We start from the raw sequence: 18,118 nt of genomic DNA on the forward strand, positions 1-18,118 counted from the left end.
GCATAAGAGGTTAAGCTGTTGCCTACAACGCCTGCATCTCACATGGGCATCAGTTCCAGTCCCGTCTGCTCCACTTCCGATCCAGCTCCTTGATAATGTGCCTGGGAAAGCACAGAACGATAACCCAAGTCCTTGGGTCCCTGTACCTTTTTGGGAGACCCAGGGGACTCCGGGTTTCTGGTTGGCCTGGCCCAGTGAACCAGCAATGGAACATCTCTGTCTTTCCTACTCTCCCTCTGTAACTCTGCCTTTCAAATAAATAAGATAAATCTTTAAAAAAATTATTTCATTGATAGCCTGTTGAAATAATTTAAAATGTTGAATTTATAATATATTCATCTTCATTTTATGGCATCTACAACTACTAAAAATACTACTGATGATTATTCAAATTATTAATAACAGTTAAACAAGGACAGAGTTGCACAGAACACTGCTGAATGGCATTTTGGTATTGTTATACTCATATTATGCCACTAAAAAAGTACTCTCTTGTTAAGGACATTTAATAATAAAATCATCCAACTGAATTACCATGCGATCTATCTTGCTTTAAGTATTATCTTCAATAGTCGTGTACACCTTCCAGGCATCTACTGAACCCTCATAGTTTCTTAGAATTCTAACTGATTCTCGTTTCCACGGATACTGCATTGAATATGACAATGTTCCTATGCCTTTTGGTGCTTAAATTCTGAGAGAAGACAATAAATAAATAACAAATAAACAAGAAAAAGAAAAAGCCAGGTAACTTCTAAAAGTGATTAAGTGGTAAGAAGAAAACAAGTTAAAGGGAGAGGATCATTGGGTAGTTATTTTAGTCAAGTAGTTAGATAAGACTTCTTTTAGGGACTTAACCTGAACTTCAGTGACCAGAAGGAGCCTTCTTGCAAAGTTCAGGAATAGAAAAAAAGTTAAAACAAAAGGGAGGTGATTGGGAATGGGAGTTGTTACAGCTATTTTGTAATCCTAATTTTCTCTAGGTCTCCTAGTCATTCCCACTTCCCAGAAAAGATGCACAAGAGCAGGAAACCAATCAATCATGGACTTGCTATGCTATAGTTGTAGATCTAGATCTAGACTAAATGCAACCTACTATGAAGGTTAGAGAGTAATGGAAAATCAAATGCTGCCAAGGCTATCTCTGATGGCTGTAACAACTCGGGCAAACAGTTTGGATAACTAGTTTAAAATGGGTATTGTTGATCACAAAGAGAGAAACGAGAACGAAGGATTAATGCAAACTCACAACTATAGGAAAAGGAAAAGTTATTTTATACTCATCTAGAACATCATAAGCAAAGATTTTCCATTGCCACAGGTAAGTGGAAAATTTGAGGATGTATTCAGAAAACAGCAAGTACAATAAAAGAGTTTATCTATAGCACAGAATATATGAAGAGTACAAAATAAGATATAAACAAAATGTGGGAAAACAGTACTTTTTATGCCAATTCAATGCACTGGAAGTTAATTCTGCATGAAACCGAAAGGTACAGAATGTTTTGAGGATGGCAGTGACTAATCAGATGAGTGCAGAATAGACACTAGAGTAGGAAAATCAATTTTTAATCTATAATAATTTGGGTAAGAACCAAAAGTTGCTTGAGTGCAAGTAATACATAGTTATTGGAAATTATTTTTCCAAATGTTAAATTTCCACAGTTGGCAAGACTGCCAAGACAAAACACCAAAAACAAACCCAAACCTCAGAAACTTTAAGACATTGTTGTCAGAGTATAATTTGTACAACCTTGATCAAGTATAATATGATGGAACTGCATTTAAGAAACAATGGAAAAAATCATCAAAAAGACCTGAGGGCTGATAAATATCAAAGATGAGAAAACAGGGGAGGGTATTTTGCACAATGGCTAAAATACAGCTTAAGACACTTGTGCCTAGGTTTGAGTACTGGCTCTGCTTACAATTCAGCTTTCTACTAATGTCCAACCTGGGAGGTAGGTGCTTGGGTCTCTGCCATTCACGTGGGATACCTGAATTGAGTTCCAACTCCTGGCTTCTAACTAGTTGGCTCAGTCCCTGCTTTTGAGGACATTTAAAATAGCAGATGGAAACTCTGTCTGCCTTTAAAACAAATACATTTTTAAATGAGACAATGTAGCAGATGATTATGGTTATCTAAGATGATCTATCAGCAGACATGAAGGAATAGGAAATAGTGAAAAAGAGCAGGAAAACAGACTCAAAAGAATATGAAGAATGATTATAATTTTACCATTGAGATGCTGTGTAACCTTAGACACAGCTACTTAAGCTTGCTGTCTGTATTTACAATATCAATGATAATGGCAGAGGGCAGTTAAAACTGATTACTTTAAATGTCATTCTTTCTAGACAATTTAAAGATTTTTAAGGCATTTTATAGCTATCTCATTAGTTAAGCTCTGAATTTCAGAGAAATATGTTAAGTTAGACCATAAGAAACTTGAAGACAGTGATTAACTTACTCTTTCTGGCACACTAGCATTACTTTGATTATACCTAACACAAAAAAGGTTATAAATGCAGGGTCTTTATAAAATGTGAAATTTGTAGAAAATACATTTGTCTCCTCCCAGATTTCTCTAATAGTGTGTGTGTGTGTGTGTGTAAGAAAGTTGGGGATTATGCTGTAGTTTTGTAGTCTGCGTTTTTCAGAATTACATAGTATTTTTCCACACATCTCTAGATATTTAAAATAATATTTTTTCCTAGTAGCTTTATATAGAAATATGGAGAGCAATAATCTAATAAGTCCTCTAGTGATTGTATATATCAATGTTTCCAATGACATTGCATTAAACACATTCATATTTGAATCCTAATGGACATCTGCACATTATTTCTTCAGGATAAATGCTTGATTTAGACTTAAAGCTTCAGAAACATTAAATTGTACTCCACAAAACTTGTCCATTACACTTCCATCAGTAATATATCAACATATATTTTGCTGTACCTTTGCCAAATATATTCATTTAGCAGAAATGGAATTACTAACACATGAAAAATAACAACTTTGCATTTAAATATGGAAAAATTAGGAATATATGTTTGTTGGGCTTTTGTTTTTTTTTTTTAATCAAGAATTTCATTCATTTTCCTTTTGAGTTTTTTCATTTAATAGTATACTTCAGACTTTAGGGGCTGGTGTTCTGGTGCAGTGGGTTAAGCTGGGCAACCCATATCAGATTGCTGGTTCAAGTCCTGTATACTCAGCTTCTGATTTGGCTTCTGGTTAATGTGCCTGGAAAGGCAGTGTATTTGGGCCCTAGCAACCATTTGGGAAACCAGAATGGAGTTCCTGGCTCTTTGATTCTACTCGGCCCACACTTGGCTATTGGGATTATTTAGGGCGTGAAACAGTGATAGAACCTTTTCTTTGTTATTCTGCCTTTTAAATAAACAAACTTTTTTTTTAAAAAAAGATTTTATATAGATATTAAACTTTATCTTTCATACATATTACAAGATTTCTTCTCTATTTGTATTTTGTCTTGTGTATTTTGAAATGGATAGGTTGTAAATATTTACATGTTCAAATTTTTCATTTTTATGTTCTGAAATGTCTGTGTAGGCTATATAGGTTCATTCATATTTTCTTCTGTTTATCTTTTCTTACAGATACCTAATACTAATCCATCACCAATTTGAGGCATGGTAATTTTTTCTGCTACGGTGAGCATATAGTAAAAATTCTATTTTTAAATATTCCCATTACAAATGAGTACCATTGCCAAATATTGTTATTCATTTTTTCGTTTTCCAGATAATAATTTATCTGCAAATGAGTGTAACTTAACTATTTTCTAAGAGTCTTCTCTCCTTACAAAGCTGAAAAATTTTAAGTTGGACTCCATCAGCCAGGGATTAGCTACAACTCAGAATTCTCATTAATTTTTGCTATTTCATTGAGAACTCCCAGGACAGTCAGGGGAAACAGTGATAACAGCATGAATCTTTTGTTCATCTTTATATCCCTTAAGGCACACAAAATGTGCTGTGATTAATATTTAGTTTTTAAAGAATCATTTGAAAGGCAGAACAGAGAGAGGGATTGGGGGGAGAGGGGGAGACAAAGATCATCCACTTGCAGGGTCACTCCCCAAAGGCTTTGCCTTGGGTGCTAGGCCAGGCCAAGGCCAGGAGGCTGGCACTCTGAGTCTCCCAGATGGCTGCTAGGGGTCCAGGCATTTGGATCATCCACTGCTGCCCTCCTGGACACATCAGCAAGGAGCTGGGCAGGAAGCAGAGGGGCCTGGACTCAACGGGTGCTCCCAAGTGGGATGCCAACTCGCAGGCAGCAGCCTAACTACTCGTGCCATAAATGGGATCCAGAACTTATAACGTATTCGAGAGTAGTGACCTACACTTTTCTGGTGAATTGAAGGGATACATTTTTGTTCATATTTCACAGATGGTGAAAACTGAGGTTCAGGAAGGCTACATAGTTTATACCAGTCTTAGGGCTAGTTTGGGGAAAAAAAAAAAAAAAGCCTCCCAGATTTCAAAACCTGTCCCTGTCCTGCTTATAGTCTCAAAGGAAAGCATGCCCTCGCATCGCTGGAATGTTCTATCTCCTTCCCATGTTCAAACCCCAATGCAACAGCAAAGTTCCCAACAGGCCCTTACCCTAGCAGTCAGGGTAGGTTTGTTCGCCCCTGTGCTGAACACCTGCACTGTGGCAAAGCGGCTTCTTGCGCTGTCACCACCACGATATTCAGGCTTCCCGAGGACAGGGACAGCAGGGGACAGGAGGACAGCACGGGGCGGGGTGGGAGTGCGGGGAAAGGACTTATCTGACAGCCCCGGCCTGTTTTAAGGCATCTCCCGGATGACGCGCGGGCCGGCCTCGCGGCTCCAGTCAGCTCCTCTCCGCCCCCTGCAGGCTGGCCGCTGGGACCGCCCCGGGCAGGGGTAGGGCACGGAGAGCAGAGAGCGCTCGCTCGCTCGCGCCCGCCGGAGACGCGGCGCCCTGGCCGCTGCCCGCCGCCCGCCATGGCGCGGGTGCTCATCGTGGGCTCGGGGCTGACAGGAAGCTTGTGCGCTGCGCTGCTGAGGAAGGAAACGAGCAGTCCTTTGTACCTCGCTGTGTGGGACAAGGCTGGGGACTCGGGTAGGTTGCCTGACGGACAAACTCCGTGAAAAGAAGACGGCCTTCCGGGCTTCTGGGCTGGCATTATGCCGCGCCCACAGTTACTGCGAGAAAAGTCCAAACGCGCAGCTCCCTGCGCCTCGGGGCGGCGGCTCATGCGCAGTGCGTGCCTCGTCACGTGGGCGGAGACGTCGGCCTACCTCAGCCAGGCGCCGGATTGGGCCGGTGTGGGTGGGGCAGCCCGCCGGCCTGGGCTTGGGGCCGGAGTGACGAGAACTTGGCACGAGTCCCCAGCCTGTGGTGTGGTAGGGGGCCTGACCATAGTTAGCCAAGTCTGGGCCTACCGCTGACCTAATACATGGATTTTCGTCATGGCCTGTGTTCACTGCGGCTTTCTCCAGGCCTACAGCTGTTGTTATAATGGGTTTTCCTCTTGGCTCATCTGTGCGTTCGCAGCTGAGTTCCCAAAGTGCCCATGGACCAAGACTTTAGGAATATCTGATTTACACAATCCTGTCATTCTCATTAGACTTGGCTCTGTGAATGAAAAATCCTTCCTTCACTGATTCGTTCTGGTATTTCATTCTTTTGGTTTTAGTTATCCATTCCTTCCTTCTAGTCAAGTTAACAAATCTATGCACTAGTAACCAGGTGGTACATAAAAATTGCAAATTTGTGTGGTACCATATGAAGCCATTTTGAGAGAAGTAAACCATACACAGAAAGGTAAACACTGCTTGATGTCATTCATATGTGAAACCTAAACAATTCGGTCTCAGAAGTTGAGAGAATAGTAGAGCATAATTATCAGAGGCTGGGGGAGGGAGATAGGGGTAAATGGGTGCTAAGTGACGCTTAGGAGAAATAGATTCTCGTGTTCTAGTACCCAGTAGGGTGACTGTTTATTGCAGAAGGACTTTAAATATTTCAACACTGTGCTGTGGCCCGGGAAGGCAGTGAAGGATGGCCCAAGTGCTTGGGCCCTGCACCCGCATGGGAGACCAGGAGAAGCACCTGGCTCCTCGCTTCAGGTTGCCGCAGCTCTGGCTGTAGCAGCCATTTGGGGGGTGAACCAACGGAACAAAGACCTTTCTCTCTGTCTCACTAATTCTGCCTGTCAAAAAAATATATTTTCAACACTAAGAAATGATAAATATTTGAGGAATGGATATGCTTACCCTGATTTGAACATTATACCATGTATAAATATAGCCTGTTTCTTTAATCTCTGGGTAACCAAATTGTTCAGTAACTCATAACAATGTAGATGTCAAAGGTGCCAACTTAAAAAAGAATATTTCTCAATATATTTGTAAAAGTCCATTTGGCGTAAACTGGGGAAAATTGTATTAATTGGATAAAAAGCTCATTCTACTGCACTGACGTTTTCCTATAAATTAATTCAAGGGGGAAGAATGACTACAGCCAGCAGTCCCCATAACTCACAATGCACAGCAGACTTGGGTGCTCAGTATATCACCTGCACTCCATATTATGCCAAAAAGCACCAAAGGTGAGTTAGGATCAAGGGGTGGAAAAAGTCTTAGCAATTGTTTGATGTACAGGGATACAAATCATCCATTTTTAATATAAACTTTGCCTTTGACTATGGCATCATTATTGTGGATGGTATTAACACTACCAGGTTAAGGTCTGTAAAGAAAGAAACTGTACTACTTACCTCATAGAGTTGTGTGAAAGTTAGATGCGATGGTATATGAAACAAAGTATGAGCTCAATAAATGTTAATTACTATGTGAGCACCGAGGAGACAAATAGCTGTGATGAAAGTCAGTCTTCCTCACCAGATTTAAAGTTGGTGTACTGAATCCTTCTCTGCTTATTTTCATTGATCTTAATTTTGAAACATGTGGAGAAACAGGCCATTTAGCTCATGTCAGCAAAGATCTATGAATTTTGCAAACCTCTGTTCTTCACCTGAGTTATCAATCTTATTTAACACAAAGCACCACATTAAGTTGATCATATGAAGGTTTCTAACTGATTTAGAATTATAATTTCTAAGAGTTTTTGGAAGTGAATACAGTATTTTAGAGCTAATCACAGTATATACTTACATTCTATATATATATTGATTTATTTCAGCTTTTATGATGAACTATTAGATCATGGCATTTTGAAGCCTCTGACTGCTCATATAGAAGGAATGGTGATGAAAGAAGGAGATTGTAACTTTGTGGCACCTCAAGGAATTTCTTCAGTTGTTAAACATTACTTGAAAGAATCAGGTGGGAATAAGGTTTTCTATGCTTCTTTTAAAATTAACATTTTACAAAACAAAAATCATATTCATAAATATTAATAATATAGAAAGTTCTAAAAAGTAGATGTTCTCATTTGCCACTCAGTGGCTATTCTTGGCCCAAAGTAATCAATCACAGGGAGCCATTTTCAGTGTATATTTCCTGAAAAATGTTTATACATCTATATACTGAGCTACATGACTATCTCAATTTACTATTAATCTGCTTTTATATTTATTCTTTAAAAAAGTATTTACTGGATCATGTGTGTGGTGCAACAATTAGGATGTTGCTTGGTTGGCCGGCGCCGTGGCTCACTAGGATAATCCTACGCCTGCGGTGCTGGCACCCCAGGTTCTAGTTCCGGTCAGGGCGCCGGATTCTGTCCTGGTTACTGCTCTTCCAGACCAGCTCTCTGCTGTGGCCCGGAAAGGCAGTGGAGGATGGCCCAAGTGCTTGGGCCCTGCACCCACATGGGAGACCAGGAGGAAGCACCTGGCTCCTGGCTTCAGATCGGCGCAGTGTGCCGGCCGTAGCGGCCATTTTTGGGGTGAACCAACGGTAAAGGAAGACCTTTCTCTCTGTCTCTCTCTCTCACTGTCTAACTCTGCCTGTCAAAAAAAAAAATAAAATAAAATAAAAATAAAAAAAATAAAAAATAAAAAAAAATAAGATGTTGCTTGGAATGCCTGCATCCCAGAGTGGATTAGATTTCCAACTCCATGTTCCTGTTCCAGTTTCCTGATAATTGCTAATGTACTAATGCAGTATGTGATGATTCAAGGAGCTGGGTCCCTGTCATCCTTAGGGTAGACCCAGATTGAGTTCCTGGTTCCTGGTTTTGGCCTGGTCATGGTCTGGCTTTTTAGGTATATGAGGAGTAAGCCTGCAGATGGGAGCTTTTTCCCTCCCTTATAAATAAATAAAATTTGAAACATAAATACATAAAAAGCATACACAAAAGAAATTATTTTATGTAACCTATTTTGTACCTTGTTTGGTTCATATTTTGAGAGTCTACTTTCATATCAGCAAATTCAATCTGGTTCATTTTCTTTTGTTTTTTTAAGATATATTTATTTATTTGAAAGTCAGAGTTACACAGAGAGAAGGAGAGGCAGAGAGAGAGAGAAAAAGAGAGATCTTCCATCTGCTAGTTCATTCCTCAACTGGCTGCAACAGCTGGAACTGGACCAATCTGAAGCCAGGAGCTAGGAGCTTCTTCCAGGTCTCCCATGCTGGTGCAGGGGCCCAGTGACTTGGGCCATCTTCTACTGCTTTCCCAGGCCACAGCAGAGAGCTGGATTGGAAGTGGAGCAGCCGGGACTCAAACCGGTACTCATATGGGGTGCCAGCACTGCAGGCGGTGGCTTTTACCAGCCCCAGTATGGTTCATTTTTTTTCAGTGGCTGTCTGATATATGGTAAATATGTCCTATCATTTCTTTAATTCTTTGATTTCTGGTAAATAGTCTGTCTGGGAGTAGAAAATTATTTATTTATTTTTTTGCAAGTACAAACACTGCTGAATGTCTAAAAATCATATACGTTTGAAAATATATCTGCAAGGTCAAATTCTAAAAGAATAGCTGTGTCAAACAGTATATACATTTTTAATTTCTTTTTTTTTCTTTTTTTTATTATTTTTTTTGACAGGCAGAGTGGACAGTGAGAGAGAGAGAGAGAGAGAGAAAGGTCTTCCTTTGCCATTGGTTCACCCTCCAATGACTGCTGCGGCTGGCCACCGCGCTGATCCGAAGCCAGGAGCCAGGTGCTTCTCCTGGTCTCCCATGGGGTGCAGGGCCCAAGCACTTGGGCCATCCTCCACTGCACTCCCTGGCCGCAGCAGAGAGCTGGCCTGGAAGAAGGGCAACTGGGACAGAATCCGGAGCCCCAACCGGGACTAGAACCCGGTGTGCCGGCGCCACATGGCGGAGGATTAGCCTATTGAGCCACGGTGACGGCCTATACATTTTTTTTTTTTTTTTTTTTTTTTTTTTTACAGGCAGAGTGGACAATGAGAGAGAGAGACAGAGAGAAAGGTCTTCCTTTTGCCGTTGGTTCACCCTCCAATGGCCGCCGCGGTTGGCGCGCTGCAGCCGGCGCACCGCGCTGTTCCGATGGCAGGAGCCAGGTGCTTCTCCTGGTCTCCCATGGGGTGCAGGGCCCAAGCACTTGGGCCATCCTCCACTGCACTCCCTAGCCACAGCAGAGAGCTGGCCTGGAAGAGGGGCAACCGGGACAGGATCGGTGCCCCGACCGGGACTAGAACCCGGTGTGCTGGCGCCGCAAGGTGGAGGATTAGCCTGTTGAGCCACGGCGCTGGCCTGGCCTATACATTTTTAATTTCACCAGATTGTACTACATATTCTTTGTAAAAGAAAACCTTAATAATCATGAAGGAGATTACCTCTTGCCCCACATCTGGATATTATGAAAATTTTTAAATTTTGCCATTGTGATGGGTTAAAATGGTATTTTTCGTGGTTTTCATTTGCATTTCCTTAGTTATGAGTGAGTTTATGCATATTTTATTTTGTTAATCAGCTCTTTGCATTTTTTCTGTGAATATCTTATATCTTTTTATTTTTATTTATTTTTTTAATTTTTTTGACAAGCAGAGTGGACAGTGAGAGAGAGAGACAGAGAGAAACGTCTTCCTTTGCCATTGGTTCACCCTCCAATGGCCACCGTGGCTGGCGTGCTGCGGCCAGCGCACCGCGCTGATCCGATGGCAGGAGCCAGGTGCTTATCCTGGTCTCCTATGGGGTGCATGGCCCAAGCACTTGGGCCATGCTCCACTGCACTCCCTGGCCACAGCAGAGAGCTGGCCTGGAAGAGGGGCAACAGGGACAGAATCCAGTGCCCTGACCGGGACTAGAACCCGGTGTGCTGGAGCCGCAAGGCGGAGGATTAGCCTAGTGAGCCGCGGAGCCGGCCATGAATATCTTATATCTTTGACCACTTTCTATTATGATTTTATTTGTCCCTTATATGTTTTATGAGGATTTTGAAAGTGGACATTCTTTAAAAAAGAATGATAAATGATTTGTTTTTTATAAAAGAATGAGGCTCTTGACAAGTTATAGTTCAGTTAAGTACTGAATTCAAGATCACTGAGGTAAAGTATACGCTGATTATTTGTTTACTTCTTAAGATACTTCTAGAATAAGTATTATTTTGATCTTCCTCATTAAATACTATTTATTGAGAACCCCAAGCACCCCTGACACTGGGCATGAGAGAAGTAAGAAATATTGAATATACAATAAGAGAACATAATAAATAACATCTTGGGTTAGACCATTTCTTCATCCTAGGGTTAGTCTGTGATGGTACAGTAGTTATAGTTCTCCAGACAGTAGGACATATAGTTATCCTTCCATATATGCAGGTTCTGCATCCATGGACTCTACCAATTGTAGATTGAAATATATATTTTTAAAAAGTCCATAAAGTTCCAGAATGCAACACTTGAACTTGCCACATTCCAAGCACTATGCTTAGTTTATGCAATAAAGTTATTGGTAGGCACTCCCTGCTGCATTTTCACAGATCCTGAGGCTCCAGCCCATGTTGTTTGAACATTATTTACCTTGTGTCTTATTCATGCGCTATGTAGTTAGGCCTACAATTGTTGTGCCTGTATTGAACATGTATAGACTTTTTTCCTTGTCATTATTTCCTAAATAATGCATTACAGTAACTGCTTGCATAGTGTTTACATTATATGAATGTTATAAGTAATCTAGAGATGATTTAAAATATATTACTCTATTTAGTCTACCAATTCAAATGTTAATTTCATCCAAAAATATCCTCACAGACATTGTTTGGTCAAATATCTGGGCATAATCAAGTTAACATAGAAATTCTAGTTATCATGGAAAGTGACAGCATTGGCTATCTTTTTTTTAAAAATATTTATTTATTTATTTATTTGACAGACAGAATTACAGACAGTGAGAGAGAGAGACAGAGAGAAAGGTCTTCCTTCCATTGGTTCACTCCCCAAATGGTTGTGACGGACAGAGCTGCGCTGATCCAAAGCCAGCAGCCAGGTGCTTCTTCCTGGTCTCTCATGAGGGTTCAGGGGCCCAAGCACCTGGGCCATCCTCCACTGCTTTCCCAGGCCACAGCAGAGAGCTGGACTGGAAGAGGAGCAACTGGGACTAGAACCAGTGCCCATGTGGGATGCCGCAAACGGAGGATTAACCTAGTGCGTCACGGCGCCGGCCCCAGCATTGGATATCTTGTGCAATGTCACCATCAGCTCATGTAATGCTACCATATCATTGTTAAAATAATACCATATCATTTTCTTCATGATTTTAATGTGACCCAAATTAGATACACATGCTTGCTGAAATCCTCAAGGACGTATTAACTGTACCATATATCCATTCATGCATATATACATGTTTTCATTCATTTAAGTTTTATTGAGTTCTTATTATATACCAGACAATGTGTTAGGTTCTGATACAACTCCCTGCCCTTAAGGAGCTGATGTTCTGGTAGAGGAATATTCTTTGAATGCTTTACACTTATCATTTTGTTAGGAGTTTAGAGAATATTTATGTCTTATCTTTCAATTTTGCTTTGATAGCTCTTGAATTAACTCATATTTAATGATTTTTAGCTTTCACATAACCTAATAGTATCTTGTATATGGTAGTTGTAAAGATATAGATTACTGATATATAAATATCTTATAAATGTTAAGTGCCTATCATTCTAATTTAGCCAATTCTTAGTAAAAATAATTTGTATTTCTAATTTGTGCAGCCTCTTGGGAAAATGAGTTCTTATAATTATATAAAGTATTAGTACTAAAATATTAATAAAATAAAATCATATTCCTGTTAGAAAATGTGTAAAGGGGCTGGCGTTGTAGTACAGTGGATAAACCTGGGCAGTGCTGGCATCCCATATGGGTGCCAGTTGAATCTTGGCTGCTCCACTTCCAATCCAGCTCCCTGCTAATGGCCTGGGAAAGCAGTAGAAGATGGCCCAAGTGCTTGGGCCCCTGCACCCACATGTGAGCCACAGATTCAGCTCCTGGTTCCTTGCTTTGGCCTGGCCCAGCCCTGGTTATTGCAGGCATTTGGAGAGTGACCCAGTGTATGGAAGATCTCTCTCTCTCCCTCTCCCTCTGTAACTCTGCCTTTCAAATAAATAAACAAAATCTTGTAAGAAATATATAAAACACAGGAAAACAGTAGGGAGAAATGTTATTATAATATATAAATCAAAGATTAGTTGGTTGAAGTTGGGTAGATTAATTTTGGGGTTTCTGTTATGTTCCATTGGTCTACATGTCTATTTTTGTGCTAGTACCAGGCTGTTTTGATTATAACTGCCCTGTAGTATGTATTGAAATCTAGTATTGTGATGCCTCTGGCTTTGTTTTTGTTATTTAATATTTCTTTAGCTATCTGGGGTCTCTTGTTTTTCTGTATGAATTTTAGCATTGTTTTTCCTAGATCTAAGAAGAATGTCCTTGATATTTTGATTGCAATCAAATTTGAACTGTAAATTGCTTGGCATAGTAGGGACATTTTGGTGATATGAATTCTTTCAATCCATGAACGTGGAAGATTTTTCAATTTTTTTGTGTGTCTTCTTATATTTCTTTCTTTAATGTTTTGTAATTTTCATTGCAAAAATCTTTCACATCCTTCGCTAAATTTATTCCAAGGTATTTAAATTTTTTGTAGTTATTGTGAATGGTCCTAATCTCACAACTTCTTTCTCAGCCTTGCATTGTTTGTGTACATAAAGACTATTGATTTTTCTATGTTGATTTTATATACTGCAAACTTACCAAACTCTTCTATAAATTCCAGTAATCTCTTGGTGGAATTTTTCGGTACTCCTATATATAGGATCATATCATCTGCAAATAGATAAAATTTGACTTATTCCTTTCCAATTTGAATGCCTTGGATTTCTTTTTCTTGCCTAATAGCTCTGGCTAAAACTTCCAGAACTAGAGCTGAGAAGCTTCTGCTTTCAAAGAAAACACTCAACATAGGGAAAAGGCATGCAACAGAATGGGAAAAAATATTTGCAAACTATGCAACTGATAAAGGATTAACATCCAGGATCTATAAAAAGCTTAAGAAACTCGACATCAACAAAACAAATAATCTAGTTACAAAATGAGTAAAGGACATGAGCAGATATTTTTCAAAGGAGGAAATACAAGTGGCCAACAAACACATGAAAAAATGCTCTGGATCACTAGCCATCAGGGAAATGCAACTTAAAAGCACAATGAGATTTTTCCTCATCCTATTTAGAATGGTTCTCATACAGAAATCAACAAACAATAAACAATGATGAGGATGTGGGGGAAATGGTATCCTAATATACTATAGGTGGGAATATCAACTACTACAACCATTATAGAAGACAGTATGGAGTTCCCTTAGAAATCTGAAAATAGATCTACTATATGACCCAGCCATCCCACTCTTGGGAATTTACCCAAATAAAAGAAATCAGCATATGAAAGAGTTATTTTATTGCAGCTTAATTCACAATAAGTAAGATAATAGAATCAAGCCAGATGTCCATCAACTGATGACTGGATTAAGAAAATGTGGTGTATGGGGCCTGTGTTGTTGCGTAGTGCCGGCATTCCATATGGGTGCTGGTTTGAGACCTGGCTGCTCCACTTCCGATCTAGCTCTCTGCTGTGGCCTGGGAAAGTAGTAGAAGATGGCCCAAGTCCTTGGGCCCCTGCACCTGCATGGGAGACCTGGAGGAAGCTCCTTGCTTCTGGCTTTGGATCGGTGCAGCTCTGGCCATTGTGGCCATCTGGGGAGTGAACCAGCAGATGGAAGACTCTCTCTCCTTCTCTCTCTCTCTCTCTCTCTCTCTCTCTCTCTCTCTCTCTCTGCCTTTCCTTCTCTCTGTGTGTAACTGTGACTTCCAAGTAAAATGAATAAATCTTTTAAAAAATGCGGAATATATGCAATCTGGAATACTATCCAGCTATAAAAAAAAAAAGGCTGAAATCCTGTCTTTTATAACAAAATGGATGCAACTGGAGAACAATTTTGCTTGGTGAGATAAGCCAGATAAGCCCCATAGACAAATATCTTATGTTTTCTTTGATATGTAGTAGTTAATATAGAATACAAAGTAATATATAGGAATGAAATGTGCATCTTGTGATTTGCTTATTATTTTTAGCCCTAATTTATACTCCTGTGGAAGTGTTGTCTTTCTGTGTATTACTCGTTAAAGTAGTATTGTTAGTGGTGCTTTAAGTTGGTGATTATAGAGTAGAATAAAATTAAGTTTTTGTAAAATTAAAGAAAAAACAAAAAGAAAGGAAGTAGGGGGATTGAGGGAGGGGGGAGAGGGAAGTATGATTGTATTCTTAGAATTGTATAAAACACATGAAATCTGTTCTCTTTATATTAATAAAAAATTTTTAAAAATATATAAACAGATCAATTTTTCTCCTTTTTTAAAAAAATGAATTTATATAATTGAGTTCAAAGTCTATACATTTTATATATATATATATATATATATATATATAAACTTTTCCTTTGCCTATTTTAGTATTATCTTTGCAGTGCTTCAAGATTCTTTTCTCATTCACCCAGATCTATTATTGGATTTGATGTACCCTATCTACAGCATTTATAATTTTATAATTATATATCTTTAAACACCGAATGAGTACCTTGAAGTCTGTCTGTTCTGCAGATGACCCACAGAAGCATTTTAGGTTTCTGTAATGTAAGCGAAGACACTTCCTGGAATCAGAATGTCCTAGATTCAAATTAATGCCATAGTATCCCTTCCTAGATGTTTAATATTAGCAAAGTTTTACAATCAGTACTTCAGTTCTTTCATTTTAAAAATGAAAGTAATGACTGTACTTAATGCAAAGTTTTATAATAATAGTACATACTACAAGGAGTTTTTGTGTGGAATAATAGAAATAATACACTCTAATTCAAGCAAATCATAATCAAGGATGTAATAATTTCTTGACAAATGTTAGCTCTCAAAATAGTCCACTGAGATGAAAGCGACATTCACATATGCTTTATAAGAAACCGAATTGATAAGTCATTCCAAAAATGCTGCACATTTTAGAATCTGCTTGAGTGTACAACTCTATAAACTGATGGAAACAGAAGTCATTCATATTGAGAGCAGACTTCCAGGGAAATCGTCTATATGGGATATGTCTAAACAGACATGCTTTAGAATAAGTCTGAACCTATAAAGCTACTATTTCACTAGACCAATTTCTAAGAACAATTAGTAAAGATGAAGGAAATCGACCCTCCCTTGTTAACCTTATATTCTATTTTTATTGTCTAATGTGTTTGCCTTAGCCTTATTAGAGTCAAAGTTGTACTTATTAATATAAATTTTACTGAAAGCTTGTCTTCCCCATTAATAAAATCTTAATTTAGTCAAGCATAATTTTCTATTGTACTTTTGTTGTTGGAGGTGGTACTGGAGTAGAACAGAAACAACTGTAGTTATAATTTATTAAATGCTATTTGCATGACACTATGTTAGGCACTCTATATATGTTATTTCTAATTGTCAGAACAACATTTGAAGGTAGTTGTCATTATCCCCGTTTACTAGTGGAAAAGATGAGATTTAGGGAGATTAAGTTCTTTGGCTAAAGTGATTTGGCTAGTAGGTAATGGAAGTGGAACTGCCTTCAAGCTGTTGTCTTTCCCTATTAACTAACCCATGGAGAGCAGTTTGAAGTTCTCATATTTTCTGATTTAACTTTTGTTTTTCGGTAGGTCTTCCTTTTCCTTCTAAATTTCTTCCCAACAGTATGAGAGATTGCTACCAACCCACCTAATGTTATAAATTAGGGGACATGTGGCTCAAGAGAACAACTTCATAATGCCTTATTCCCGAAGATCCTCTCTTTCATCATTTAGTCCCTGGACTGAGGAAGGGGGACTATTAAGGTTAATGCCATCTTATTTATTTAAGTAATCTGGAATAAAGATCCCCTGATTGTTCTTCCCCATGATATTTGGAGAGTAATGGGCCAACTCCTTTTGCTTTCAAGAAATGCCTTTTAATTTGTTTTTTTTAATTTAAGAATTGCCATTCCATTCTTTGTATGACTGTACTAATTTATCTCGTCATCAACAGCGTATAAGTGTTCCCTTTTCTCCACATCCTCACCAGAATTTATTTTTTGTCTTTTTGAGAACAGATATTCTAACTGGAGTGAGGTGTTATTTAACTGTGATTTTGATTTGCATATTCATGATGGCTAATGATACTGAGCATTTGTTCATGTCTTTTTGGCCATTTTTATTTCTCCTTTTGAAAAAAATGCCTATTTAGATCTTTTACCTATTTCTAACTGTATTGTTTATTTTGTTGTTGAATTTTTGATGTTCCTTGAATATTAATCCTATGCTAGGTGCACAGTTTACAAATATTTTTCACATTCTGTCAGTTATCTGTTCATTCTGTTGATTGTTCCTTTTTGTGTATAAACTTCTTAGTTTGATATAACCCCATTTGTCTATTTTTGCTTTTATTGCCTTGTGATTTGGGGTCTTAGTCAATAAAAGTATTGCCTGTGCCAATGTATTGAAGCATCTTCCCCATGTTTTATTCTAGTAGTTTCATAGATGCAGGTCCTATATTTAGATCTTTGTTCCATTTTGAGTTGATTTTTGTATAGGGTGAGAATTGAAGTCTTGTTTCAGGCTTCTGCATGTGGAAATTCAATTTTCCCAGAACCACTTAATGAAGAAACTGCCCTTTCTCCAGGTAGTGTTTTTGGGGCTTTGTCAAAAATTAGTTGGCTGTGGATACAAAAAAGTTGCATGCATGTGCGTGTATACACACACAACATAAAATGGAAAGATTTCCCATATTTGTGAATTGAAATAATTAACATGATTAAACTGTCCATAATATTTAAGATGATTTACAGATACAACACAATCCTCAGTAAAATGCCAGCAATATTTTTCCAGAATTAGGAAAATTAATCCTAAAATTTACATGGAAACACAAAAGATCCTGAATAGCCAAACTGAACTTGGCTAAAATGAAAAAGTATGGAAGTATTACAATACCAAATTTCAAGATACATTATGGAGTTATTTTAAATAGCTATTAAAACAGCATGGTACTGGCATAAAAATAGACACATGGACAATGGAATAGAATAGAAACCCCAATTTTATTTTCTTCTCTTTTAGTTTGTGGTCTATAATTCATTCCTTTAAACAAATGTTGATGAACTATTTAGTATGTACCATGTACTATATTATGTTACTAGACACTGTATAATAGATGGTATGCTAGGTTATGTTTCTTAATTCCTGTTTTTCTTAGTGAAGGCAATAATCTATTGATGAGGACTTGCATTTCTGTTACAGAGACCTTTTGGGGTCTCTGTAATAGGGAATATTTTAATCTTTTTTTTTTTTTTTTGACAGAGTTAGACAGTGAGAGAGAAAGGTCTTCCTTTTTCTGTTGGTTCACTCCCCAAATGGCCGCTATGGCCGGCGTGCTGTGCCGATCTGAAGCCAGGAGCCAGGTGCTTCCTCCTGGTCTCCCAAGCAAGTGCAGGGCCCAGGGACTTGGGCCATCCTCCACTGCCTTCCCGGGCCACAGCAGAGAGCTGGTCTGGAAAAGCAGTAACCAGGACAGAATCCAGCGCCCCAACCGGGACTAGAACCCGGTGTGCCGGCGCCGCAGGTGGAGGATTAGCCCAGTGAGCC

The 18,118-nt window shown here is 38.9% G+C and overlaps 2 protein-coding genes across 8 annotated transcripts in view; one reads left to right on the forward strand and one right to left on the reverse strand.

The window, feature by feature from the left end:
* Window positions 1-5,242, reverse strand: part of LIPJ (lipase family member J) — a 50,746-nt gene extending 45,504 nt beyond the window's left edge. For all 7 annotated transcript variants that reach the window (XR_009868353.1, XM_062214895.1, XM_062214899.1 and 4 more), the window contains exon 1: window positions 5,089-5,242. The gene's annotated coding sequence lies outside the window, so the exon portion shown is untranslated. The remainder of the gene's footprint in view (window positions 1-5,088) is intronic.
* RNLS (renalase, FAD dependent amine oxidase) overlaps window positions 4,955-18,118 on the forward strand; it is a 297,638-nt gene continuing 284,474 nt past the window's right edge. The window contains exons 1-3 of the mRNA XM_062214903.1: window positions 4,955-5,119; window positions 6,506-6,611; window positions 7,205-7,347. Of these exons, the coding sequence (XP_062070887.1) occupies window positions 5,002-5,119; window positions 6,506-6,611; window positions 7,205-7,347 (367 nt within the window). The 5' untranslated portion in view covers window positions 4,955-5,001. The remainder of the gene's footprint in view (window positions 5,120-6,505; window positions 6,612-7,204; window positions 7,348-18,118) is intronic.

Source organism: Lepus europaeus, chromosome 17 (genome assembly GCF_033115175.1).
Source record: "Lepus europaeus isolate LE1 chromosome 17, mLepTim1.pri, whole genome shotgun sequence".
NCBI classification, from domain to species: domain Eukaryota; kingdom Metazoa; phylum Chordata; class Mammalia; order Lagomorpha; family Leporidae; genus Lepus; species Lepus europaeus.